At 44.2% G+C, this 26410-nt stretch overlaps 1 protein-coding gene across 1 annotated transcript in view; it reads left to right on the top strand.

Moving 5' to 3' along the window:
- Positions 1–6190: 6190 nt before the first annotated feature.
- The window catches only part of NSD2 (nuclear receptor binding SET domain protein 2), a 58562-nt gene continuing 38342 nt past the window's right edge, over positions 6191–26410 (top strand). Inside the window, 5 exon segments of the mRNA XM_040624891.1 lie at positions 6191–6221; positions 6224–6801; positions 9638–9800; positions 18805–18971; positions 19473–19955. Of these exon segments, the coding sequence (XP_040480825.1) occupies positions 6206–6221; positions 6224–6801; positions 9638–9800; positions 18805–18971; positions 19473–19955 (1407 nt within the window). The 5' untranslated portion in view covers positions 6191–6205.

Below are 26410 nucleotides of genomic sequence, written 5' to 3'. Positions count from 1 at the left end.
GTGATGCATATATATATCAACGTATGTATCGTATATATCAACATGGGGAAGTAAAGATATATTGATTGATCAAATTGCAGAGCAAAAGTATATTATGGTAGCATTTATAAAAATACAAACCCCACAAAACAATTCTCTGTTAATGGATATATACCATAGACTGGAGGAATGCATAGTGAATTTGTGATGGAAATTGTCTGCGAGGGAGAATGAATGGAACTTACACTTCAAGAACAGGCAGACTTCATCTTTGTTTTATTTGTTCACTCCTCAAACTCAGACCTGTGGGAGGCGGTACCTGGGGCTAGACTGCTGCTGCCCCTCTGCCTTGCAGCTTTATGGCTTGTGTGTCATAGTCTCTGCACCTGCGAAATGGAGTACTAATGCCTGCCTCACGGTGTTGTGAGGACATAGACCCCAGCAAGCTGCTGAGGGCATTTTGTTGGTGGTAGGCAGTCTGATTACAGGAGCCCGCTTTCCCACTTCCCAGGAGCCCACGAGGGGCCGTATGCATTTCCTTTTATAGTTCTCAGGTATTAAGGAGCACCGCACTGTAAGCATTAAATACTTATTAATCTGTAGTTGCTATTACCTGGAGTTCTCCCCCCCCCCCACCATTTAAAACAGACTTGAAGCAAATGTGGCAAAATGCTAACACACTGTCATTTTGGAGTGATGGATTTTATCCTGTTGTGCTTTGTACTTTTCTACTTTTTAAGAGTAGCCAGTGAAATACTCTGGGCTTTTCTTCTGTGGTTATTGGGCTTTTCAGGTTTTTTACCCCTTGGTTAGGTTTTGTGTTTTTCTTGAAATGCTAGACAAAGTGAAAGATTTTCTAATTTGTTGGTATAACTTTGGTAACAACAAATATCTTGGATAAAACTAAGTGGTCAGTGACTTAAACTGCTGTGGAGGAAGTAAAGGCCAGTCCTGTCTGGAGGGCTCCATGCCTTAAAGAGTTCTCACAGGTAGAATCCTGGGAAATAAGCAGCCCTCAGTCAGATTAGTAGGAAAAAGTGACAAAACACAAAGAAACAAGCACCACAAACGAAACAAACAAAACCCAACAGTAAAAACAAGCTTGTAAAGTCCACATATTTAAAACAATTATATGTTAGGATTTAAAAGAAACTTTCATCACCAGGAACAAGCAATCTTGAAAAGTGTGGTTCACTACACAGGTTGTGATTCACATGAACCTAGGTTTGGGATCAAATCCTGGCTCCATGACTCACAGCCTTGTGACCCTGGATACATTCTAAGAGAAGCCAGAAATCTGAATTTTTGTGTAAAATATCCCAAACCTTAACTCTTGGCAGCTAAACTCTTATCTCTTTGCTCTACTTCTTAGCATTATTTTCTTAGTGGTTACTCTAACTAGGATTGCAGTTTGCACACCTAACTCATCATGGTCTACTTAGAGTTAATATTATACTACTTCATTGAAAATTTAAGATTCTTGCAACTGTCTAGATTATTTACTTCCTTTCCCATGTTACAGTGGTCATATATATCAAGTTATAATCCCCATAATCTAATAAATTTTGCTTTAGTTACATGAATTTTAAACTTAAGAACAAATGGTCTTTCATATTTACTAATATATTCAATATTTCTAGTGCCTTCCATTTCTTCTTAAAGATCCAAGTTTCAGTCTGGTCTCATTTCTCTTCAACATGAAGAACTTCCTTTAGCATGTCTTGTAGTGTAGATCCGCTGATAACTTATAGTTTGTATTTCTTTTAAAATGTATTTTTCTGGGGCGCCTGGGTGGCTCAGTTGGTTAAGTGTCTGACTTCAGCTTGGGGTCCTGGGATGAAGCCCTGTGTCGGGCTCTCCACTCAGCGGGGAGTCTGCTTCTCCCTCTCCCTCGGCCTCTCCCCCTGCTCGTACTCCCTCTCTCTCTCTCTCTCTCTCACATCTTTAAAAAAATGTATTTTGCCTTCATTCTTTTTTTTTTTTTTTAAGATTTTATTTATTTATTTGAGAAAGAGTGAGAGAGAGATAGCACACACAGGGGAGAGAGGCAGAGGAAGAGAGAGAAGCAGATTCCCCACTGAGCAGGGAACCCTATGCAGGACTCAATTCCAGGACCCCGAGATCATGACCCGAGCTGAAGGCAGATGCCCAACTGACTGAGCCACCCAGGTGCCCTTTTGCCTTCATTCTTGAAGGATATTTTTTCTGGATTTTAAGTTCCACATGGACAGGTTTTTTTCCTCCCATTACTTAACATGTCATGTCACTGCCTGTGGCCTCTTTTTTTATGAGAAGTGAATTATCATCCATATCATTGTTTTTATGTGTAATAGGTCTTTTTTTCTTTTGACTGCTTTTGAGGTTTTCTCTTTACCTTTGTTTTTCAGCATTTTGACTGAGGTGCACTTGGGTGTGGGTTCTTTTATATTTATCATGCTGCATTTCTTGGGTCTGTAAATTTATGCCTCACCAGATTTGGGGATTATTTCTAGCTCCTTTTTTCTCCAATATTTTTTCTGTCTCATTCTGTCCCTTGTCCCTTCTGCGTGGGTGTGGGAATCCAGACCTTTTGATATTGTTATGTAGATTGCTGAGGCTTTCCTTCTTTTCTTTTCTTTTCTTTTCTTTTCTTTTCTTTTCTTTTCTTTTCTTTCTTTTCTCTTTCTTTCTTTCATGATTTTTTCTGTTTTTTAGACAAGATAATTTTTACCAATCTATTTTCAAGTTTCCTAACTCATATCTAATATGTTATCATGCCCATCCAAAGACTTTCTAATTTCAGGTATAGTATTTTTCAATTATATAATTTCCATTTGGCTCTTTTTTTTTTATAGTTTTGATTTGTTACTATTTCCAATTTATTATTTTATTATGAGCATATTTTCCTTTATGTTCTTAGCATAGTTAAAATAGATGCTTTAAAATTCTTATCTGCTGAATTTTAATATTTGGGCCATCTCAGGGTTGATTTGTGTGGCTTCCCTGTTTCTTCATATGTTTAGTAATTTTTGGTTGAATCCTGGATATTGTAATGATATGCTATAGACACTCTGGATTCTGTTATGTTCCCCTTAAGGGTCGTCTTTTTTTTTTTTTTTTAATTCTGTTAAACTACACGTAATATATAATTTATCTTAAGTATTTTTAAGTGTATGGTCCAGTGGTGGTAAGTACATTCACATTGTTAATGCCATCCCCACCCTCTATCCCCAGAACCCTTGTCTTGTGAATCTGAAACTCTTGCACCTGTTAAACACTAACTCCCTTTCCTCCCTGACCCCCCACCCTGGCCCCTGGTTCCCACCATCTACTTTCTGTCTCCATAGATTTGACTCCTCTAGGACCTCATGTAAGTGGAATCATACAGTATTGGCTTGTGGTGACTGGCTTCTTCCGCTGAGCACAGTGTCCTCCAGGTTCATCCACGTGGTGGCAGGTGTCAGAGTCTCCTTCCTGTTGAAGGCTGAATAACATTCCATCCTGTGGATGGACCATGTTTTGCTTATCCATTCATTGGTGGATAGACACTTGGGTGCTTCCCTGTCTTAGCTGCTGTGAATAATGCTGCCGTGACATGGGGGTGCGGCCGTCTCTTTGAGACCCTGCTTTCAGTTCTTTTGGGTACATACCCAGATGTGGAATTGCTGGGTCATATGGTAGTTCTATTTTTAATTTCATGAGGGACTCTCATACTATTTTCTGCAGCAGCTGCACCATTTTGCACTCCCACCAACACTGCACAGGGTTCCAATTTTTCCACATCCTCACCAACACTTACTTCATGTTTTTTTTTTTTGAGAGTAGCCATCCTACTGGATGTGAGGTAAGATCTCATTGTGGTTTTGATCTTAAAGTGGTGTTTTGGTTTGTTTTTTGTCCAGCAGCTGGAATCTTATTCAGTTATTTTGTAAACTGGGCTACTTGGACTCTGTCCAATATATGTGTCAGCCTGGAATTTGGGCATGGTTTATATGCAGAATTTGGGGCTCCTCTTCCATGGCTCTCTTCTGTTAGAAGTTGTTTTTCTTCTTCTTCTTCTCCTCCTCCCCCTCCTCCTTCTTTTTGTTAAAGATTTAATTTATTTATTGAGATAGAAAGTGAGAGAGAGAGAGCACAAGGGGAGGGAGGGTAGAAGGAGAGGGAGAAACAGGCTCCTGGCTGAGCAGGAAGCCCGATGTGGGACTTGATCCCAGGATCCCGGGATCATGACCCGAGCCGAAGGCAGACGCTGAACCAACTGAGCCACCCAGGTACCCCTAGAAGTTTTGTTTCTTGTACAGCTGTTTCTGTTGCTCAAACTCTCCTTAAGCACAAACAGGAAAGCCAGGATGTTCTCCCAGCACTGCTCCCTTCTCCCCAGAGATGACTCCCATTTATTTTCTTCCTGTTTTTGGTCTCTCTTTGGGTCTTCAAGTAGTTTTTTATATTTTTGCCCAGTTAATCTGACATAAGATGGAATAATTTACCTTAAAAAAAAATGTGTGAGTGAAACCATGTGCTCTTCTACATATTCTGGTGCTAGAAGGCTGCCTGGCGTGCGTGAAGCTGGACTAGAACTTGGGCTTTTGGGTTTGCTCTTTTTTCCTGTGTCTCCAGCGAGGTCAGTGTGGAAACTGCAGATGTCACAGTCAGGCCCTCATTGCTGCACTTGACATTTCTCTACCTCAGCACTGTTGGCATTTTCAGCCAGATAATTCTTTGTTGTGGGGGCTGTCCTGTGTGTAGAAGGGTATTTAACAGGCTTCTTGACCCTCCCCAGTAGATGTCAGTAGCAGCTCCTAGTGGTAAGGATCAAAAAATGTTTGCAGACAGTGCTAAGTGTCCCCGGGGAGCAAAGTCTTCCACAGTTGAGAACTGCTGCTGTACCCGTGTGGACCTCTCTGCTCTGTCCTCTCAGCGTCTCGCCAGCGTCCAATGCTGCTGGTGCTGCCTTCTTGGAGGGGTCTCTTTGGTGGCTGTCATAGTGCAGTCTTGGTGAATGTTTTCCCAGCCGGAATGGGTGCCTTTCTGTTCCTTGTTCCTAGCTGACCTTTGGGTTTTGGTGCCTTCACTGGGTGTCCCCAGGTGGGGCTGCGCTCTGCAGTAAAGCCCCTGATCATCCCATGTAGCCTGAGTGGTCTTCTTAAAACTGCCCCCCTCTGCCCTTGGGCCTCAGGTAGCCAGCAGGGCACATTGCAAGTAGTGCGTGTTACTGCTCAGCAGTGTTGACCTTGCTAGCTCATCTTCAGGAGATAGCTAAATAAGATCGACCATTACTACAGTGCTTCTTGTCGTAAGCATTTAATTTAGGCCTGGGCGAGGAGCGGGTAGATGGCAAAGGTTAGCCTGAGCATAAACCAGAACGAACTCGGGCTGTTTTCTCGCTTTGTAACTGCCCCCCACCATCAATCTGGAATTAATGGTGTGCCAGGCTTTGGGAGATCCGGTTTTCAGCAGTGCTGATTAGTAACCTTGGGCATGTTGCTGAACCTCTGCCTGGGAGTCCTCCTCAGCTGTGACCAGGGGAACTTTGGTTTTGAGCTCTTCCTCTTGTCCTTTTACACAGGCCTGTCTTTGTTGTTTGCCTGCCTGCCTTCCTTCCCTTCCTTCCCTTCCTTCCTCCCTTCCTTCCCTTCCTTAAGATTTTACTTATTTATTTGAGAGAGAGAGAGTGAGCGAGAGAGAGAGAGAGTGAGGGAGCGCACAAGCCGGGGGAGAGACAGAGGGAGAGAGAGAAGCAGGCTGAGCAAGAAGCCCGATGCAGGGCTCGACCCCAGGACCCTGGGACTATGACCTGAGCTGAAGGCAGACGCTTCACCATCTGAGCCACCCAGGTGTCCCCAAAGGCCTGTCTTTGTGTGAGCTGCCTCAGGCACACGTACTAATGGTGATAGCCCCATTCAGCAGTGATTGAGCTGATTGAAGCAAGTGTCCACAGCCACATTGCTGGTTAGTGGTGGTGGCACGACTCATGTCTCCGTGCCTGACTTTTGTGTTCTCCCCCTTAAAAATTATCCCTTTTCCTTTCCTTTCAGCTTTATCGTTTCGTGATTCTGTCTCATTTTTATGACATTAGAACTGCCTCCTGTGACCTAAATGATTATGGAAATATCATAGATTGCCTCAAAACAAATAACCACACAAAGCTGTAGAGGTGTTGGCATACTTAGGTTTTAAACATAATGTTTCTTTTTATTTTTGTTTTTCTAATACTGTAGTGTTCTAAGAACAGAAGCATCTGGGCTGAATGGAATTTAGCATCAAAAAAGTCCTCTTTCTGTTCAGAAAGTTGTAAAGTGCGTAAAGATGAAGCAGGCACCAGAAATCCTTGGCAATACAAATGGAAAGACTCAGACCTGTGAAGTGAATCGTGAATGTTCTGTATTCCTCAGCAAAGCCCACCTCTCTACCAGTCTGCAGGAGGGGGTCATGCAAAAATTTAATGGCCATGATGCACTTCCATTTATTCCATCTGAGAAGCTGAAAGACCTAACTTCCCGTGTATTTAATGGAGAACCTGGTGCTCATGATGCCAAATTACGTTTTGAGTCCCAGGAAGGGAAAGGACTCGGGACACCACCTAACACCACCCCTATCAAAAATGGCTCTCCGGAAATTAAGCTGAAGATCACCAAAACATACATGAATGGGAAGCCTCTCTTTGAATCTTCAATTTGTGGTGACGGTGCTGCTGCTGTGTCCCAGTCAGAAGAAAATGGACAAAAACCAGAAAATAAGGCAAGAAGGAGCAGGAAGAGAAGCATAAAATATGACTCCTTACTGGAGCAGGGTCTTGTTGAAGCAGCACTGGTGTCCAAGATCTCAAGTCCCTCAGATAAAAAGGTATCTGTGAGGAGTTGTGGCCAGGGTAGGGTCGAGTGCAGCAGCTAGTTACTGTGAACATAAGAACCACCTGAGCGTGCCTGTGCATGCGGGGTCGGGTGGAGGGGAGGAGAGGCCACCGTGCATCGGCTCTCCAACTCTCTCTGTCGGCACAGGGCTGACCATGGAGCCTGGGCTGTGCTTGGGCCCCCACTTCAGGATACCCTGACGTTGCCTCCCTTAAGCCTCACAGCAGCCTGTTGAGCCCGTTGTGAGTCCTGGAGAGGTTAACTAAGGGTTCAAGATTGAAATGACTAAAGAGAGGTAAAACCAGTTTCTAAACCCAGGTCTGGCCAGTTCCAGAGCCCTTGACCTTTAGGCTGTGCTGTTTTCATGGTTCTTCTCTCCGGAGACATTCTTTAGGCTGATTATGGAGGTGTGTTGGGATCTAGCGTGGGGCTTCTTCAGTTTATACCATCTGAGGAGCTGTGTTGTGCAGGAGTGCTCCTGTCCTTCCACGTGGTTCACTGTCCACTTGTCTCCTCTGCCAGGTGGTCCAGCAGGTGGTCTGCCTCCTTGACGGCTGGGGCTGTGTCTTACGCCTTCACATTCTTGGTTTCCAGTGCAGAGCCCAGCACCTGAACACATCTGAGCAGGTGTTCACTCATCCAACACTGGGTGGAAGCCTCTAACTTACAATGAAGGAATGTAGTGGTTTATGTCCCTGTGTCTTAAAGGGCACTCAGGATGGCCCACTACTTAAATGAGTATTAGCCGTAGAAAACAGCGGGGGAGCTTTGGCCTTGGCAGAAGGAGGTAGGGAGGGTGCCAGGGCCTGACAGTCTGTATATAGTCTGTATGAACAGCATCTGGATGGTGCCTGGTGCCCTCTGGTCTTTAGTTGAAGCTCCAGGCTCACTTACAGGGGTGGACAAAGGGAACCTGAAACCAGCTTGGGTTGGAATATTTAGTTTAAAATTATAGTTGAGGAATTTTATTTACAATTTCCACAGATAAGAAGGGAAATGGCCACAGTTTTCTTGAAATCGTTGAAATAATGAAGATATTGAAGGGTTTAAAAAAAGTGTTTTAAGTGCTCAGGAGCTGCTTAGCTTTTGCTAATGTAATTACAACAGTGAATTTTTTATTTTATTTATTTTTTAAAAGATTTTATTTATTTATTTGACAGAATGAGAGAAGAGGGGGAGTACAAGCAGAGGGAGCAGCAGGCAGAGGGAGAGGGAGAAGCAGGCTCCCTGCTGATCAGAGAGCCCCACATGGAGCTCGATCCCAGGACCCTGGGATCATGACCTGAGCCGAAGGCAGATGCTTCACCGGCTGAGCCACCCAGGCTCCCCTACCACAGTGAATTTTTTAAAAGACCAATTTAGTGAGCTGGGCTGATACAGTAGGTTTTTGAAGTGCCCATGGCGGTGGGAGACCTTACTCTTTCATAGGGGAAGAGGCCGGTGTAAGTGATTGCTATCTCTGCTGCTTGGTTTTGTGAAAACTTGGGTAAAATAGCTGAATTTTGACTCCATCTTCAGAGTGGGGGTGATACTACTCATCCTTATGGGGCTGTCGTGTGGCTTAGATGACACAGGACTGTAAAGCTGGGACGCTGTGGAGGAGTCAGAGAGCTGGCATTTTTTTGAAAGTGTGTAATGTGGCAGCTCTCTGCCAGCCCTTCCCCCATGCACACTGATCTCTTTAACAACTCGTGAGATTTCAAAGCTGTTGTCCTTGGTTTACAGACGAGGAAACTGAAGCCCAAACAAGTTCAGCAATTTGCCTAAGTATGTAGGGCTCTTAGGGGAAAGCTCAGGAGTTCACACTCATGAGGAGGCCAGGAGCCAAGCTAAGTATGCTTGTCCCACTGGAGGGCAGAACGGAGAGAGGTGTAGGGTGGCAGTGGCCCTGGTCAGTTCTCCAGCCTTGTAAGTGGCCTGTGTTCTGAGGTGGAGAAACTGAGGCATAGAGCCTCAGGACTCAGATCACAAATGGAGCTGAGACTTGCTGCCAAGCCCTCCTGCTGTCATTGCCACTCTGGGTCCTTTCATGCTGGGTGATGCTGTGTTCCAGAGAACTGAGAGACATGTGGCTGGGGAGCGGGAGGGTCAGAATATGGATTCAATCCATGAAAATTCTTCTTTGACAGGTGAATAAAGCACCATTAAAGACCTTCAACCAGGCCAAGGAAGTAGGTTTATGTAGGGCTCTACGTAATGTTGAGTACCTACTGTGTGCACCAGGCACTGTGCTGATTCCTTAGCTAGGGCAGGGGACAATTTTGATGAAGTGATAGCAGGGGAACCATGCTCCTATTTATTTATTTATTTGAGAGAGAGAGAGAGAGATAGAGAGAGCATGAGCAGGAAGGAGGGGGAGAAGCAGACTCCTCGCTGAGCAGGGAGCCTGATGCGGGGCTCAATCCCAGGACCCTGGGATCATGACTCAACCTGAAGACAGATGCTTAACCGACTGAGCCACCCAGGCGCCCACCTCCCTCCCCCCTTTATAAAAAAAAGATTTTATTTATTTATTTATGTATTTATTTGAGAGAAAGAGACCGAGAGCATGAGTTTAGGGGGCGGGGCAGAGGAAGAGGGAGAAAAGACTCCCCGCCTAGCAGGAAGCCCAGTGTGGGGCTCGATCCCAGGACTCTGAGATCATGACCTGAGCTGAAGGCAGATGCTCAATCAACTGAGCCACCCAGGCGCCCCTAGCATGCTCCTTTTTTAGGGTGTGTGTGTATGTGTGTGTTTTAAACCTCTAGCCTGATTAATCTTGGGATAGAAGACTGGATTTAGGGGTACTTACTGGATGTGTTAGTATGTCTTTTGTTGTTCATTTTCAGATTGCAGCTAAGAAAGAGTCCTGTCCAAATACTGGCAGAGACAAAGACCACCTGTTGAAATATAATGTCGGTGATTTGGTGTGGTCCAAAGTGTCCGGTTACCCTTGGTGGCCATGCATGGTTTCTGCTGATCCACTTCTTCACAACTATACCAAACTTAAAGGTATTGTGTTTTTGGACTGTTTTTTCATCTTTCTCTTTCTGTACTTAATCTTTCTAATGTCTGAACTTTTTTCTTAACTCTTCCATAGCCCTATTATGGTTCTTTTTCTCTTTTGTTTTTCTGTTTAAAAAAATTGTGCTAAAATACACATAACATAAACTCTACCATCTTGACCATTTTTAAGTGCACAGCTCAGTGGTATTAAACACGTTCACATTGCTGAATGGCCGTCACCACCATCCATCCCAGGTCTTCACTCCTCTTGTGAATCTGAACCTTGGTGTCCATTCAGTAGTAACTCCCTGCTCCCGCTCCTCCCAGCCCCTGGCACCCACCATTGTATTGTCTGTCTACTTTTTATAGTTTGGTCTGCAATTCCCTAAGGATTAGTGAAGCTGAGCATCTTTTCTTGTGCTTATTGGCCATTTGTATGTCTCTGAAGAAATGTCTATTCTAGTCCTGTGCCCATATGTGAATTGGATTTTGGTTTTTTTGTTGTTGAATGTATAGTGGTTCATTTTTGCAACTTTAAAGTTAATTGGTTCAAATGTAACACATTGCCATTTCTCTTTATATCCAACTCAGATATGTACTTTATCTGATTGAATTAGTATTAATAGAGAAGTGGTCTTGGTTTTATATTGCTTTTTAGGTTTTATGATAGTTTATTATTATTTAGATAAACAGTGATTGCTTATTTCAGCATGATTTTCAGAAATTAAATTGTAATTTTTACTAAGTTTGAGTTATAAAAATGGCCCAGTTTATTTTTGAGGCCTGTGGGAGGAAGGAAAAAACTAGAAATGATCTTCTTTGGCGTCATGAAACTTGGGAATATAAATTGGTCCATGGAGCAATTGAAGAACACATTAAGAATATGTTATTGATACAGATTAGAGCAGATGCAAATTTAAATATTGGTTGGAGAGCTCACAAAACAGAAAAGCTCGTGTGTTTTTGGAGGGAAAAATGAGTTCAGGTGGTTTGAGATTCTTCTAGAAAGTTCTTCCAGAGTAAAGTTTGAATTTAGTTTGAGGGAGGTGATAAATGATGAGCACAGTGTTGGAGCTGAGCCAAGGTAGTGCCCAGCTGACCTGTGCACCCTTCAGAATTATGGGTGACTAGAGCTGCGGGCTGGGCCAGGTGGCCTTTCTGGCCTCTTAGTACTGCTGATTAGTCAGCCTTATATTGTGTCTTAGTGGTACATGAGTACATGTCACCTCCTGTTCTTTGGCTGGAGGCCTGAGCTCTCACAGGAGCAGCATTGCTGCCCCCAGGGCAGGTTGGGGGTGCTGTTGGCTTGCTGTGTGAAGCAGATGGCTGCTGGGGATGGGGTACGAGGGTGCCTATCTGACAAACAGACTTGAGAGGAGGTGGGTTCAGGACAAAGAGGATCATGCTTGCGTCCTGAGTGCCTCTGTCTGAGTCCTGCCCAGCCTTCTGCCCCTGGGGGTGGTTGGACTCTACCTCGAGGCTGAGGAAAGCACATCTGCTTAGGGCTTGTGGTGGCCAGAGAAGAGCCTTTGGGCTGGCTTCAGCTCTGACTCCATGGAGGACCTTTGGCATCCTCAGCTTGCCAGAATTGAGGAGGTCCCTTCCATGAGGCTTCAGGGACCCCAGGATGTACCCCAGAGGCATCTAGACTTGGTAGAGTATGAAAAAACTATCAGTTAAGACAGAGGCTGGGCAGGCACACAGGTGTGCACCTGAGGTGTTGCCGGTTCCTTCCCAGCTCTCTAAAACCACGCAGCAAAGCGAAGTAGAAGTCATGGTGGGCTTTATGACTTCACGCCAGTGGTCTGCCTAGTACATCACAAGCAATTCCTTTTTAATGTCTGGGGGTTTCGACTTTACTTATATGACGCTCCCGGCATCTCAGACCTATGTGATTGAAGGGGTCTTTTAATGTCTCTTGATTCAAGCTCCTGGGGTTAATTAATTTTAATTTCATTACATCTTTCCCCTGATTTAGAGCAAAATAATTCCTGTAGTCTACAGCAGCCTGTCTGAATGACATTCACACACGACACCATTTTTATTTTCTCTCACTTCCTCCTCCTTTATTTTCTGGCCCTTACTCTTTTTTTTCTTTTTTTTAAAGATTTTATTTATTCATTTGGCAGAGAGAGAACGCACAAGCTGGGGGAGCAGCAGGCAGAGGGAGAAGCAGGCTCCCCGCTGAGCAGGGAGCTCGATGTGGGACTCGATCCCAAGACCCTGAGATCATGACCTGAGCCAAAGGCAGCCTCTCAACCGACTGAGACACATAGGTGCCCCTCCAGCCCTTACTCTTGCTTACAACATTGGAGCAGAGCATTATGCTCCCAGGAGGCATGGGCTCTGGAGTCAGCTTGCCAGGGTTTAACTCAGCTGGTTGGTCTAGTAATGAACTGCTTAATTTCTTTAAGCCCCAATTTCCCTATGTATGAAAAAGGAGGGTAATGAAAATAATACTTGTTTGGAAAGGTCTTTGCATGGGGAGTAGTGAGCATTCAGATGTTAGCACATGTTACTGTCCTCTTCTTTTTTACTTTTAAACCCTGAATTTTTATCATATCTATCCCCTTTCCCCTGGTTACCTCTAGGGCTCTTTCCTGAAAGCTTTCCAGTTTGACCAGTTATTTCCCCTGCAGGATCCTAGGGTTAGATCATTTAATTTAGATAATTTTGTACCCATTCTTAGTTCCTTTATGTCACTTGTTTTTTTTGGTTTGCTTTGTGAAAGATTTTATTTATTGTTTGCTTGTTTTTTATTTAAAAACCTTCTAAGCCCATGGTTCAAAGTGGAACAATGCAGTGGACACCCGTGTGCCCTCACCTATATTTGCAAACTTGAGCTTGCTCCGTCTTTTTCTGAATGTGAACACTCCTTTGCCAACCCATGTGAACGGACGCTGTAGGCATCATGGTGCCTCACCCCTAGATCTGTCAGCAGGGATCTTCTAAGAACAAGGACAGCTTCCTGTCCAACACATGCAGGGAAACACTGTATCAGTGACACTGCCCATCATCAGGGCCCTTGCTTAGACTTCCCCAGCAACCTTCAGTATTTTCCCTGTGCCTTTTTTTCCTTCACTCTGGATTGAAAAGGGTGCTTGCATTACATTTAGCTGTCCGCTGTCCTGTCTCTTTAGGCTCCTGCAGTCTAGACCGGCACCCCCTGCCCCCAGCACTTACTGCTCTAGTCTCTTGTGATGAGACTCAGGTCCATAAGACCAGCCAGGAGTACCATGTAGGTGTTCTTGAGGAAAGGGGCTTGAGCTTGGCCCTTTGCTGAATACCTGCCTTCCTGCAGGTTTCTCTAGGAATTGTTTGGGGATGCAGCGCAGGGAGCACTTATAATCACAAGCAAATCAGCTTCAGAAGACTGGTGATGTGCATTTGAAAAATAGTTCAAAAGGAAGGGAGTCAGGGTGAACACCCTCCAGCTGATAGGAGATTCACATGACCTTCGAAAAGAAAAGGGGTCAGAGGAAACTGAGAATGGGAGGTGGGGGGGGTGACAGAAGGACACATGTCTCAGTTGAATTTCATCAGGATCTCTTAGTGTCAGTTGTCCCACTTCCCAGTAAGTGGTGACCAACAAAACTCTCCAATGGAAAATACAGCCCTTTTTTGTCATTAGTGAGTGATCTGTGGCCATGTTTGGAGATCTCCCCTGCCAGTCTTTCCTCACGGTTTTAGCGCTCCCTTATGATCCATTGGCTTATAAAATGGTAACTGTCCATTTTTATCATGCTTTCTCTGTTTAATTAACTGGCATTTTTCTGTGAAAATGAGCTTCCTCTTAAAAATTTAGTTATGTAATATAGTCCTTACTCTTTTTAAAAAACTTTTTAAATTTAAATTCAATTTAATTAACATACCGTATATTATTAGTTTCAGAGGTGGAATTTAGTGATTCATCAGTTGCGTATAACACCCAGTGCTTATTACATCAAGTGCCTTCCTTAATGCCCATCACCCAGTTATCCCATTCCCTAGTCCTTACCCTCTTCCTTTCCTTTCCTTCCTCTCTTTCTCTTTTCCTTCCTCCCTCCCTCCCTCCCTCCCTCCCTTCCTTCCTTCCTTCCTTCCTTCCTTCCAAGATTTCATTTATTTATGAGAGAGAGCGCACGAGCAGGGTGAGGGGCAGAGGGAGAAGCAGACTCCCTGCTGAGCAGGGAGCCTGATGCAGGACTTGATCCCAGGACTCCGGGAGCAGGCTGAACATGGGGGTCTTGTGAAGCAGGTATTTTTTTTTTTCCTGTGAGATGCAGCTCCCTCACCCTACCCCCTGTCCCCACCCCAAATTTTATTTCTTTCTTTATTTTTGTTTGTGTGTACTTCCTCCCCCCCTTATCATGCTTGGATTTATAGATGTGCTTGAATTTGGATCTTAGTAATGCACTCAGATTTTAAAAATTGAAGTATACATGCAGAAGAGAATACAACTCATAAGCAGCAGCTCAATCCAGACTCTTGAAAGTTCAAATTTCCTTTGAAAAGCTAAGTTAATGAAAGTTTTAGTAGCATTTCTGTGATATATGGCAGCATAACTTGTCTTGCCTACTATCTACAAGGGCATCCAGATGGATGAGCAGCTTTGAGGCCTGACTCTTTTAAGTTGGAAACAGAAGATAAATGTATGTTTTAGATATTTAGATACTATGAAAAAAACTGAGTTCTGTTACATCTGGGAGCTTCACCATCTTCTTGACACACCTGTACCCCACTAGTCTTCTTGTCAGATAACAGGTCAGGAGTCAAATAATTATCTGTTGTGGAAAATTTTGTTGTTGCTTTTTCTGTTATGGAAGGGAAACTTCATTGCTTTATTGCTAAACTCCAGCATTTTCTAAAATTATTACAGGTAATCTGGCTTTCTTATATCTTGGGTTATTTGATAGTATAATCTCCTTTTTTTTCTTTTTTGCTTGTTCTCTCAATTACTAAGAGAGGTGTGTTAAAATCATCCGCTGTGATAGTGAATGTGCCTTTTTTTATTTGCAATTTTGTTGGTTTCCGCTTTACCTATTTTGGCGCTCCAGTGCCCCCCAGGGACTAAACCGGGAAATTCAGGCATGGTGATGCTTGTCCTTTATTTCCTGTAGAACGTTATGGTGTCACGTCCTTGTGATTTTGTCCCTGTGCTCTATTCTTGCTTCTGTAGACACTTGTCTGCATTTTTTTATGGCTTCTCTTCCTCCCTAGAGCTTCAGCTCCAAAGTAGTCTTGTCTCTTTATGGGGTCCATTCTGCATGCATGGGTGACTGCTGTTAACTCAAAGGATTCTATTGAATCTAGTCTGGCCCAGAGGGTCAGAGACCACCTTAAGTCCACTGGGCCCAGAGGGTCAGAGACCACCTTAAGTCCCCACCATGATGGGGATGAAAGGATTGTAATGCAAAATTAGATACCTGGGCTATTGGTGGAGGACAGGTTCTCATAGAAGGGATTGTAGGTAGGGGGAGTCAATGGCAGGTGTTTTCATACCAACCATGGTTGATGAACATCAGAAATCACAGGAAAAAATAATTACTAATGAATGGTGGGACAACTGGTTAATTATGTGGTAAAATAAAACAATGAGATATTCACCTCTCAACTTGAACCAAAGAAATTCATGTGGATTAAAGAAACCCATAAAAATAGGGGAAAATTGGGTTGTATTGTTACCAAATTTCTAGGCAGGAAAGAACTTCAAGATTAATTACATTTATTTTACAAACTTAGAATCAGACTATAGTATTCTTCTCTGCTTTTTTTCACCTGACCTGTAAGGAGCATTTTTCTGTGTAAGTAACTATTTATAAAAAACAATATAAGTTTATATTATTTCATCATATGCACTGTAACAGATTTTCTTCATTATGCAAATGCTGTGACATATGTCTATAGTCCTTTTCATGACCCACGAAAGTTCTTTCAAAGTATTAAAGTGATGGAAGAAGTCACAAATCCCTTAATATATTCTTGAATCTCACCTATTGTAAAATCAAAGAAGTATACACACTTATAAACAGACCAAATTCTACTGAGAGGTTAGTAGTGAAAAATAGTTCACTTTCTCCTTAGAGCTAATTATTTTTAACTCTTCCAGCATTCTCTTCTAGTTTTAACTCTATCTTCTGATTTATCATTTAGATATTTTCTGTTGGTTTTCTGTTGTGGAAAATGAAGACTGATCTCTTCAATCATTTCTTATTTCTTTTCTTCCCATCCTCTGCATATAATTAATTCAGTGTTCTTTGGTGTTTTTTGTTTGTTTTAATTTTTAGCCTACTAGCCACTCCAGGGGGCAAATTAACTCACTCTTTTTAATACATCAAACATAAATGTTTACATAATTTTGACTATGTAAATATCATTCAGTGAAAAGCAAATTGTGTTCGCTAAATTGCATTTTCTTTTTTTGTACAAGTTTTTGTTTTTCTTGGAGTTAATTATTGCCTTTCTTTCTTCTTTTTTTTAATAGGCTCTACACCCAGTGTGGGGCTTGAACCCATGACCCCGAGATCAAGAGTCCCATGCTCCACTGATGAGCTAGGCAGGCACCCCTGCTTTTCTTTTTAAATCATATACTTTGCTCTGTAAGGCTATACAGCCTTATTTTTTTTTTTTTTCAAATATTCATTTCTCTGTCCCTGAAACTCATACTATTATATAGTTTCTCCTGTTGGGGGGAAAAGTGAAAACCTGTGTTTGATTGACATTTTCCTTTTTTGCTCCTTGGATCTCATCTTCTTTTTTTTTTTCTCTAAAGATTACTTATTTATTTATTTAGAGAGACTGTGTGTGTGAGTGGGGGGAGGGAGAGAGGGAGAAAGAGAATCTCAAGCACATTCTGTGCTGAGCCGCTGAGCGCAGAGCATGGAGCTTGCTGCAGAGCTTGATCCCAGGACCCCAAGATCATGACCTGAGTCAAGATCAAGAGTCAGACACTTAACCAGCTGAGCCACCCAGGCACCCTTTGGATCTCATCTTTTAACCCTCTTTTCTTGCTGCTCAGATTTTCTTTTGGTATGGAAGAGTTTTTTTTAATCTTTTCTTCCCCTGGAGCTCTCTTCTAGAATCTTCCATTTTCCTGCTTCAATCTGTATTGTTTGGCACTCTTAACCTTTTGCATAGTAGTAATCTTAGACTTTAAGATGTTTTCCTCAGTTACATGCATTGTTTTCTGTGGCTCCACACTGTGCTCATTCTTGGTCAGTTTTCCTTTTTTGCTGGAGTATATTTTTGGGGTTCTAGGAAAGTGTGTATGAGAGGTAAATTTGATTCCCTGTCATTCGGAGGATGCTACTTCTGTGTTTTCACACTTGATTGATGGTTTAGCTCAGTATAGAATTTTATGTTGAAAATAATTCTTTTCAGAAGTTTGAAGGTATTACATCATTTCCTTCTAGTCCAGGATTGCTCTTGAAGTGGTACCTTGTTATCCCACTTTTCACTCCATTAACACGGAAGCCGCCCTTGTCCCCCCCCCCCCCCCCAGTGCCTTCAGTGTCAGAAAGATGTGCATTGGTATGGGTATTGCATGAGGCGCTTAGGGTTGTTTTAGTTCTGAGACATGGTCTTGTGTTGGTTCTTTGACAGCTTTCTCAGTTTCTCTCTCTACAACGGTTACTTGGGTATGGTACTTTCTGAATTGATTCTATAGGTTTCTTACGGGAGTAGATGTTATTTTTCTTCTTTCTGGAAGATTTCTTAACTTACCTTCCAAGCTTTCTTGCTGATTTTTTTTTTTTCATAATTGTATTTCAAAGTTTCCAGTAGCTCTTTTTCTTCTCTTTTCATAGCAAACTAGAGTTTTCTTTGTCAGGTGTCATCTCTTCTTGGTGTTTTGTGTGTGTGGCATTGCAGAGACTGCTTATTTCTGTGTATCTTGGACTCGTTTATGCTGGGGGCTTCCCTGGGTTCTGGGTGTCCTTGAGGCTGCATTTGTGTTTGAGAGGGTACCACTCAGAGCTGCTGCGGCCTGTATGTGGGGAGACTGTTAGTTTATTTTAGAGGGTCCAACTGGCCGTTGGCCACTTAATTGGGAGGATCTCCAAAAGACTCAATGGAGAGGTTTTTCCTCTGGGGTTTGTTGGTTCTTTAGGAAGTATTCTTGGATCTCTTGTGACCAGCATTCTCTATGAAGGAGCAGGGGCTGGTAGATTCCCCTTTCTCCCTCCACTTGGCACAGAGATCTGACTTCTTATTTTTTTAATTAAAAAAAAAGTTTTTTGTTTTTTAAGCTCAATGCAGGGCTTGAACTCACGACCCTGAGATCAAGACCTGAGCTGAGATCAAGAGATAGATGCTTAACCGACTGAGCCACCCAGGCATACAGAAATCTGACCTTTTAACCAGCGTACTTGTTTTCAACCTCACTCTTCCTCATCTGAATATGGCACCTCCTCTCTTGGATTTTGGGATCAAGTGTCTCTTTCCTCACCTCCCTTCTGGCTGCACTGTAGGATGTGGCTTCTTCCTTTATTCTAAGAGGAACAGCAGTGAATATCTGAGAGGTTATTCTGTGGCCTCATGGCTGCCCTCAGAGGTCATTGGTGCTCTCACCCCCTGTGAGCCTTGTGAGTGAGCAGCCAGCCCAGGGTTGCCCAGCTGCAAGTGGTGGGATTGGGATTTGAACTCAGGCTGTCTGACACCAGTGTGTATCCCTTCATTGCTGCGTAGGCCCCTCTCTGTTGAATGGCCCTTTTTGCTGATGTCGTCTCTTGGGCTTCTTTATTTGGTAAATCTTTTTAAGTGGATCTTGGAAGGGAGGAGATGTCCACTTTCTTTCCTAGTTTAATTTGAGTCTTATCTGAGTCCCTCATAAATGCATTTCCTTTCTGTTTGACATGGAGCATGGTGGGGATAAAAAGAGTAGGACTTTTTTCGAGGTTAACAGAGTCAAACAGCACCAAATAAAACGACCTCAAAGCAGCTTCCAACTTCATATCAGTAATTATTAATAGACTTGCCTAATTTCATCCGAAATTCTAACTTTCAAGTTCTAACATTTTATTTTAAAAACTAGGTCAGAAAAAGAGTGCACGCCAGTATCACGTACAGTTCTTTGGTGATGCCCCAGAAAGAGCTTGGATATTTGAGAAGAGCCTTGTAGCTTTTGAAGGAGAAGGACAGTTTGAAAAATTATGCCAGGAAAGTGCCAAGCAGGCACCCACGAAAGCTGAGAAAATTAAGGTGATAGATGTTCCTTAAGTACAATTTTAGACCAAAACTTTAATTTTTATTCTTATTTATCTTATTTTGAAATTATGGTTGTTTGATTTATTATAATGGCTTATGTCTGTCATTGTTTAACTTTGTCCAAGTACACTGTTACAAAACAGGACAAGTTTTCTTAGAGACAGTTTATTCATTTTACTCATTTGATGATAGAGATAATTTGTTTTATAATTTTTATTCTTTCTGTATATATAAAAATATATAAGCAGTCATATATGATATATATTATGTGATACAGATATTACATTAGTTAAATGTGATTGGAATTGATTTCTAGTTGAAATAGTAGTTATTATTGGGCTGAATTATTCCTGTCTAAAACCTTCAAGTTAATTGGTTTTTATAGTTTTTGATTTCTAAATTTATCTGGAATTATAACAGTATCCTTTTTTTTAAAGTGGGTTAACTTTTTTGTTTGTATACTGAAACTTCAATGTCTTATGTTTTTCTTTTCAGCTGTTGAAACCTATTTCAGGGAAATTGAGGGCCCAGTGGGAAATGGGCATCGTTCAAGCAGAGGAAGCTGCAAGCATGTCAGTAGAGGAGCGGAAAGCTAAGTTCACTTTCCTCTACGTGGGGGACCAGCTTCATCTCAACCCCCACGTAGCTAAGGAGGCAAGCATTGCTATGGAGTCTCCGGGACAAATGGTCGAATCCTCAGGAGTCATTGAAGAAGCTGCTGATAACCCCAAGTCCATGAGAGAAGAGGGCGTTCCCATTAAGAGAAGGCGGAGAGCCAAGCTGTCTAGTTCTGCCGAAAACCAAGAAAGTGACCCTGGGACAGTAAAGAGTACTCCTCAGAAGATGGCAGAGGCCGACCCCAAGAGAGGAGTAGGGTCTCCTCCTGGAAGGAAGAAGACCACGGCCTCCGCTCCTCGAAGCAGGAAGGGAGATGCGGCATCCCAGTTTTTGGTTTTCTGTCAGAAGCACAGGGATGAGGTGGGTACTGTGATGGGTTCTAAAGTGTTGTATATTTATTCTGGGGAGTTCCTGAATTTGAGGAACATCTCTCCAGTGCTCTTCCTCTGTTTCTCAGCATTATCAGTACAGTCTGTAGTGAGCCTTGCAGAGATTTTAGATCTAATAAATAAGTATTGTTAGGGAACAACCGTTTTCATCCTTGGGGGCGAAGATGCTTGCCTCTGCACTCTTCCTTACGAAAATGTCTCTCCCACTGTGGATGAGAAGATACCAGAATTAGAAGGTGACTTCCTTAATCTGTTGAAGGGTATCAATCAGAAACTTTCAGTAAGGATCATAATTAATGAAACTTTAGAAGCATTCTCTTTAAAATTGTGAACAAGACACTGATATTAAGTGTTGTAGAGAAAATACTAGCCAGTATGGTAAGATAAGGGAAAGGAATGAAAAAGGCATAATTGTAGGGGCGCCTGGATGGCACAGCGGTTAAGCGTCTGCGTTCGGCTCAGGGCGTGATCCCGGCGTTACGGGATCGAGCCCCACATCAGGCTCCTCCACTGTGGGCCTGCTTCTTCCTCTCCCACTCCCCCTGCCGTGTTCCCTCTCTCGCTGGCTGTCTCTATCTCTGTTGAATAAATAAATAAAATCTTAAAAAAAAAAAAAAGAAAAAGGCATAATTGTAAAGGAAGAAATAAACCTGCTGTTGTTTGCAGAGGTCTGTGTGGAAAACTTAAGAGAATCTACAGGGTATCTTTAGAATTCACAAGAGTTCACGAGGACTGGTGGATGTCAGATCAGTATACAAGAGCAGCAACAAAGAGGAAACGTAACATTAAGACAGATACCATTTGGGGTGCCTGGCTGGCTCGGTTGGCGGAGCATGTGACTCTTGATCTTGAGGTTGTGAGTTTGAGTCTCATACCATTTATGACTGCAACAAAAATATAAGGTACCAAGAAATAAATATAACAAAATATGTATAACTTTGGTGAAAAATAACGCTTGGTATTTTAGCAGACCTAAATAAACAGACATTAATAGATAGGGAGGTTCAGTATCCTGAAGTTGAAGTTCTCAGTTCTCCTTTTATTAAACTATAAATCCTGTATAATCTTAATAAAACTCCCAATAGGAATTTCTTTGCACTTCTTAAGTGGATGATAAATAGCCATATCTGAAGGCTTGCCCTGTCACATAGGAAGTTCTGTTACTAGAAGCAGGGACGTTTTTGCCGCGGACGTTCAGGTCAGTGGCAGCACCCAGAGTAGAGCCCAGAAGCAAACTCTTGAGCATGTGGAAGCAGATGGGAAAGGGGTGCAGACAGCTGGACAGGGTGGCTGCTCGGGATGGGCCCTGGGGCCACCCCAGTGGTTTCAGAATTCAGCTACTATGGAACAGCTTTGTGGTTTGGGAGAGGGCAGGATTTCTTAAGCCAAACTGATTATAGATCATTGAGGAGCTATGAAAGTTGATGTGCCAGGGACACCATGAACACAATGAGAGGATGGACTGTGTGTACAGAGCTCAAATGATTCTTAAGGCTCTGAAAATAAGCCTGGACAGCAGTGCGTCCACGAGGAGGTGCTGCTCAACCTCACTGGCGGCTAGGGCACTGCAAGCGGTCGTCGCGGTGAGGGTGGTGCCCCCGCCCCCAGGGGAGCAGCACAAGCCAGTGCCTCGGGAACGATGAGCGGCAGTGAGAACCCCCATCATTTCTTCCACTTGGTTTCAAGAGAAATTTAGCAATATATAGTGGAATTGAAGATGCATGTTTTTTATGTATTATAATGTCACAGCCAGGTATTTACCTTAGAGAAATTGGCCCTTGTGCCCAAGGAGACAGCACGGTGTTCAAAACTGGAAGGCTGTGAAAGGAGTAACAGCTGTGGTGTGCTTCCGCAGGACTCCGGACCCCGGTGAGGTGAGCGTGCTGGAAGTCCGGGAGGAGAGCAGTGTGCCGGAAGGCTGTGCACATCCCATCACGTTCCCATAAAGTGTGAAAAGTGTAGCATACCCACTTTTTTTACCTACCTGTCTGCCTGTGTCCATCCCAGAAGAGTAAATGTGTAGCTGTGAATGTGTGTCCTCTGTCTCAGAGCTAAGTCTTCCCAGGGAAGGTGGAGAAGATGTGGCCACTGCTGGATTTGAAATGGTGCAGAGCAGTGAGCAGTATGAACAGTTACCACACCGGGCCTGCTGCAGGCCCGGGGCACCAACGGCATGCTCTGAATGTGCACTACCATGTTGACAGCCGGACACCTATCATGGTTGCTGGAGAGCTGCATGCTCTGGGACTTCGGAAGCAGCCAGCCAGCTGCACTCCAGCCTGTTCCTAGTTTGTTTCTCCATGGTCTCTCCACTCATTTGGAAATTATGAGAGAAAAGTGGGTGCCTGAGAATTCAAGCCAGTTTACAAAGACTACCCTTTTTGCTTTTGGGACCTAGATTGCTCTCAGATGGCCTTTCTAGTACTAAGAAATGTGCCAAGAACAAACAGAAGCCTGTCACTCCAGACACTGCTGACAAGCTGTGACCTGAAGGCTGACACATGGGTGAGGGGCTCTGTACTCAAGGAGCAGTGCCTCTGCTCTGGAGCTCTCTGGCTCTGAGCACCCCTCCAGGGCCCATTTGGTACAGTGTTGCCGTTGGCATAGTACTGCATGCAATAACCAAACTGAAGCGTGCACAATTAAAATTCAGTTCTGCATTAGAGAAAACTGCCCTGCCCTGCTCTTCCCCTGCCGGAACCCAGTCTCTGTAGGGCTGGGGGGCGGTGCTAGGCCTCTGGGCCCCTTCCCTCCCATCTGGGCTCAGCAGCTAGTTGATTTTGAGTAAGTATGTGCTGTCAGAAGAGTGGTGATGGCAGGGTGCTCTTTCAATGGTTCAGTTACTTTGTTGCTTTTACAGGTGTGTTTGTGCTGGTCTGTAATAAGTAATCCTAGACTCCAGTTGAGGAGAGTAATCTTGAGTCTTTCTAGGTTGTGTTTTCCTTTTGGGAGGTGGTGGTGACTCCGAGGATGGTTTTTGTTTGGTTGTTAATTGGTTAATCAATGCCCAACCCTTGAGGAACAGCATCGGATGGAGACTTCCCTCTGCTTCCTGGACCCCCCTTTTCTAGGCTCACAGGATAGAGGACTATGACTATCAAGGACTTTTGGCTGCCACTTGACTTTTTTTTGAGATTCAGCTTCTTGCAATGAAAGTGTTAACGCTTTGTGAAATGTGCTGAGTTCTTCATTAACACGTTTTACATGTTCATCTTTGTCCATCAGGTTGAACTTAGATGTGCAGCTCATAAGTGTGTTCTGTGGTGTTCCTGGAATACAGTTAGAGGGGCTGCAGGTGGGGCAGTGAGTTTGCTGGGAGACAAAGTCCACAGTAGGCTGTAGGCCCACTGATGACCTGGGTGGGACAAGGGGTGGGGAGGATTCTGTTTGCAGGCAAGGGGTCAAGAGCAGCTCGGGGAGCCCCACTGTGGTGAAAAGCCCAGGAAGAATTTACTGAGGCTTCAGTAGCAATGTCATTGACTACAGATGTGTGTGGTCTTAGTTTCCCATTTTTAAAGTATCTTTCCCACCTTCTCTGATCCTAATTTTTACAGATGCATTAGAGTTGAACCATGCTATATGTCTCCATTCTTTGTATATATATTTGTGTCAATTATGTAGTGTTGCATAACCCATGACCTCAAAACTTAGTGGCTTAAAACAACAACACACATGGATTCTCTGACAGTTTCTGTGGGTCAGGAATTTGGGAGCAGCTTAGCTGGGTGGTTCTGTTTCAGAATGTCCCATGAGGTCACAGATAAGATGTTGGCTGGGGCTGGAGGATCGTCTTCTAAGGGGCTGTACTGATACTGCCTGTCGGAAGCCTCACCGTGTGGTCCTCTCCACGGGGTGGCTGGGGTGTCCTTCTAGCACAGACGCTGGCTTCTCATGGAGCAGGTGATCCAAGGGAGGGCAGGACGAGGTCTTACATAAGTCTTAGACCTGAAAAATCGTATGCCGTTTCTACACCGCATTGTCTTCACTGGCCAGTGCTGTTCAATAGGGAGTCAAGGCGTGAGCTGTAGGGGACTGTAGCCATCTCCGAAGTCTAAAAGGCTCACAGAGCTCTCAAAGGATATGTGAGGCAACAGGTGGGCTGAGGGCAGGGAGTGTGATTTCTGACGAGCACACAGAATCTTTGTACTGGTAACGGTTCAATCACAGTGTGTGAGCTTGCGGGTATTTGGTTTTCTAAACTTTGTGTGTGTCTGAGATAGTTTATTAAAAATCGGGGTGCCCGGGTGGCTCAGTTGGTTAAGCATCTGCCTTTGGTTTAGGTCGTGATCTCAGGGTCTTGGAATCAATTCCTGCATTGGGCTCTCTGCTCTGTGGGGAGTCTGCTTCTCCCTCTCCCTCTGTGTTCATGCCCTCTCTCTCTCTTTCTCTCTCTCCCATAAACAAAGTCTTCAAAAAAATATATGGTTGGGGCTCCTGTGTGGCTAAGTCAGTTGAACGTCCAACTCTTAGATTTGGCTTAGGTCAGGATTTCAGGGTCCTGAGATGGAGTTCTGCGTCAGGCTCTGCACTCAGTGGGGAGTCTGCTTGAGGGTTCTCTCTCCTTCTCCCTCTGCCCCTCCCCCCTGCTCGCATGCATGCTCTCTTTCTCTGTCTCTCAAATAAATAAATTTTTAAAAAAGATTTTATTTATTTGACACAGTGAGAGAGAGCACGAGCAGGGGGAGAGGCAGAGGGAGAGGGAGAAGCAGACTCCCCACTGAGCAAGGAGCCCGACGTGGGGCTCGATCCCATCATGACCTGAGCTGAAGGCAGACACTTAACCGACTAAGCCACCCAGACGCCCCACAAATAAATAAATCTTTAAAAAAAATATGGAAGTAGCCACTACTGAATGCTTACCATCTTTAAGATACATTGCTAGTATGTTACTGTGAAAAATTGTGTTCAATTCTCATAAAGGCCGTTTGAGGTTGGCATAAATTATTCCTGCCTTATAGCTAGCTACCCTGAACTCAGAGATGTTAGTGACTCTCCTTTACCAGTGGGAGGACACAGGCGGGAAGAAGGACTGGGACTTGGCCCGAATTATGCGGGCATGCACACGCACAGAACTTGTAAACATTGTACTGCACTGCTTCATTGATGAAACCTATAGACTTCAGTGAGCAGCCAGTGCCTTATTAACCTAAAATAGTGGAGATACTTTCTGTGCCCCCACTGGAGTACACAGTGTATGATTAGGGATGAAAAATAAGCAGGTGGCCCCCCAGAAGGTGAGCACTGTGGGTGGGATGGTGGCTGCTTTGACCTTTTTATTTCCTGTCCCTAGCGCAGAATGTTCCTTGAATGAATGAATGAGTGAATACAACATTGTAGCTGAAATTAAAACTGCACCAAAGTCAGCCTGGTGGAAGAGAATGTTTCAGGGAGAGTGTGGCCTGTGGAGAGGTGGAGCCTGCCATTGTGCCCGAGTGCAGAGTTGTTCAGGCAGTGATGAAAGTGGGGTGAGGATGGGCTCCAGCTTATGGGGGGCCATGGAAGACATTGCTAAGTGACAGGGACCCTACCCTACATGTGGGCTGGGCCATAGTCCCTCTGGTTGCAAGGAGGGAGACATTTTAGGATGGGAATGTCAGCAGGTAGATGGATAGGACTGAAAGCCAGGAGACTGGTTGCTGAAACCACAGCCATCTAGATGGGGTGGATACAAAGATGTTCAGGAGTGGAGCTGGCCCACCTGGCATGGATTTAGGTGCAAGGGGAAGGGGACCTCAAGGACAATTCAGGATCTTGTTTGATGAAGCGGCTGTGACCACTGCTAGGATTCATTCTGATTGAGGATATTGTCCGCAGGGGTGGGTGACCAAGGAGGGTGGTGGGTCCACAAGTCATGTGCTAATCTTGAGGAATCTTTAAGTGGAGAGTTCCAGAAAGCAATCGTCCTGTGACTTTGAAGCTCTGCACAGAAACTTTTGCTGCGTGAAGGTCTGAGACTTTGATGCTTGAAGTATTGGGGCTGGTGAGCTCACCCTCCTGAAGGATGGGCAGGCAGGACAGAATCCTGCTGGGCCAAGAGGTGACAGTGCTCCAAGGTGAAAGGAGGAAGCAGCTCCAGTGGGGCCAGGACTGCCGAGTCAGGGGCAGGGTGGGAACGGTGACAGTTCACAAGGGACACCGAAGAGCATACCCAGTGGAACGCTGCAGCTCAGAGCTGGGCTTTGAATTGCAGAAGGCGTCCTTGGGATGTAAGGACACGGAAGGGCTGGATGATTGTGTAGGTGGTTATTGATCCGCATCTGAAAATGCACGTGCTCTGAGATGCGAGGGTGGGTGGAAGCTGGTGGTGTGCCAGTGTCCATCCGGGCCAGGGAGGGCATGATGAGGTGTGGGGGACACAGGAGGCTGTAGGAAGCTGTCTGCAGTGACCATGCTGTGAGTAAGGGTTTGCATTTTGGGGCAGAGGTT

The sequence above is a fragment of the Ursus maritimus genome, unplaced genomic scaffold (assembly GCF_017311325.1).
Source record: "Ursus maritimus isolate PB19 unplaced genomic scaffold, ASM1731132v1 scaffold_8, whole genome shotgun sequence".
In the NCBI taxonomy this organism is placed as follows: Eukaryota; Metazoa; Chordata; class Mammalia; order Carnivora; family Ursidae; genus Ursus; species Ursus maritimus.
The sequence above is the reverse complement of the archived record's forward strand: the minus strand, read 5'-3'. Positions and strand labels throughout refer to the sequence as shown.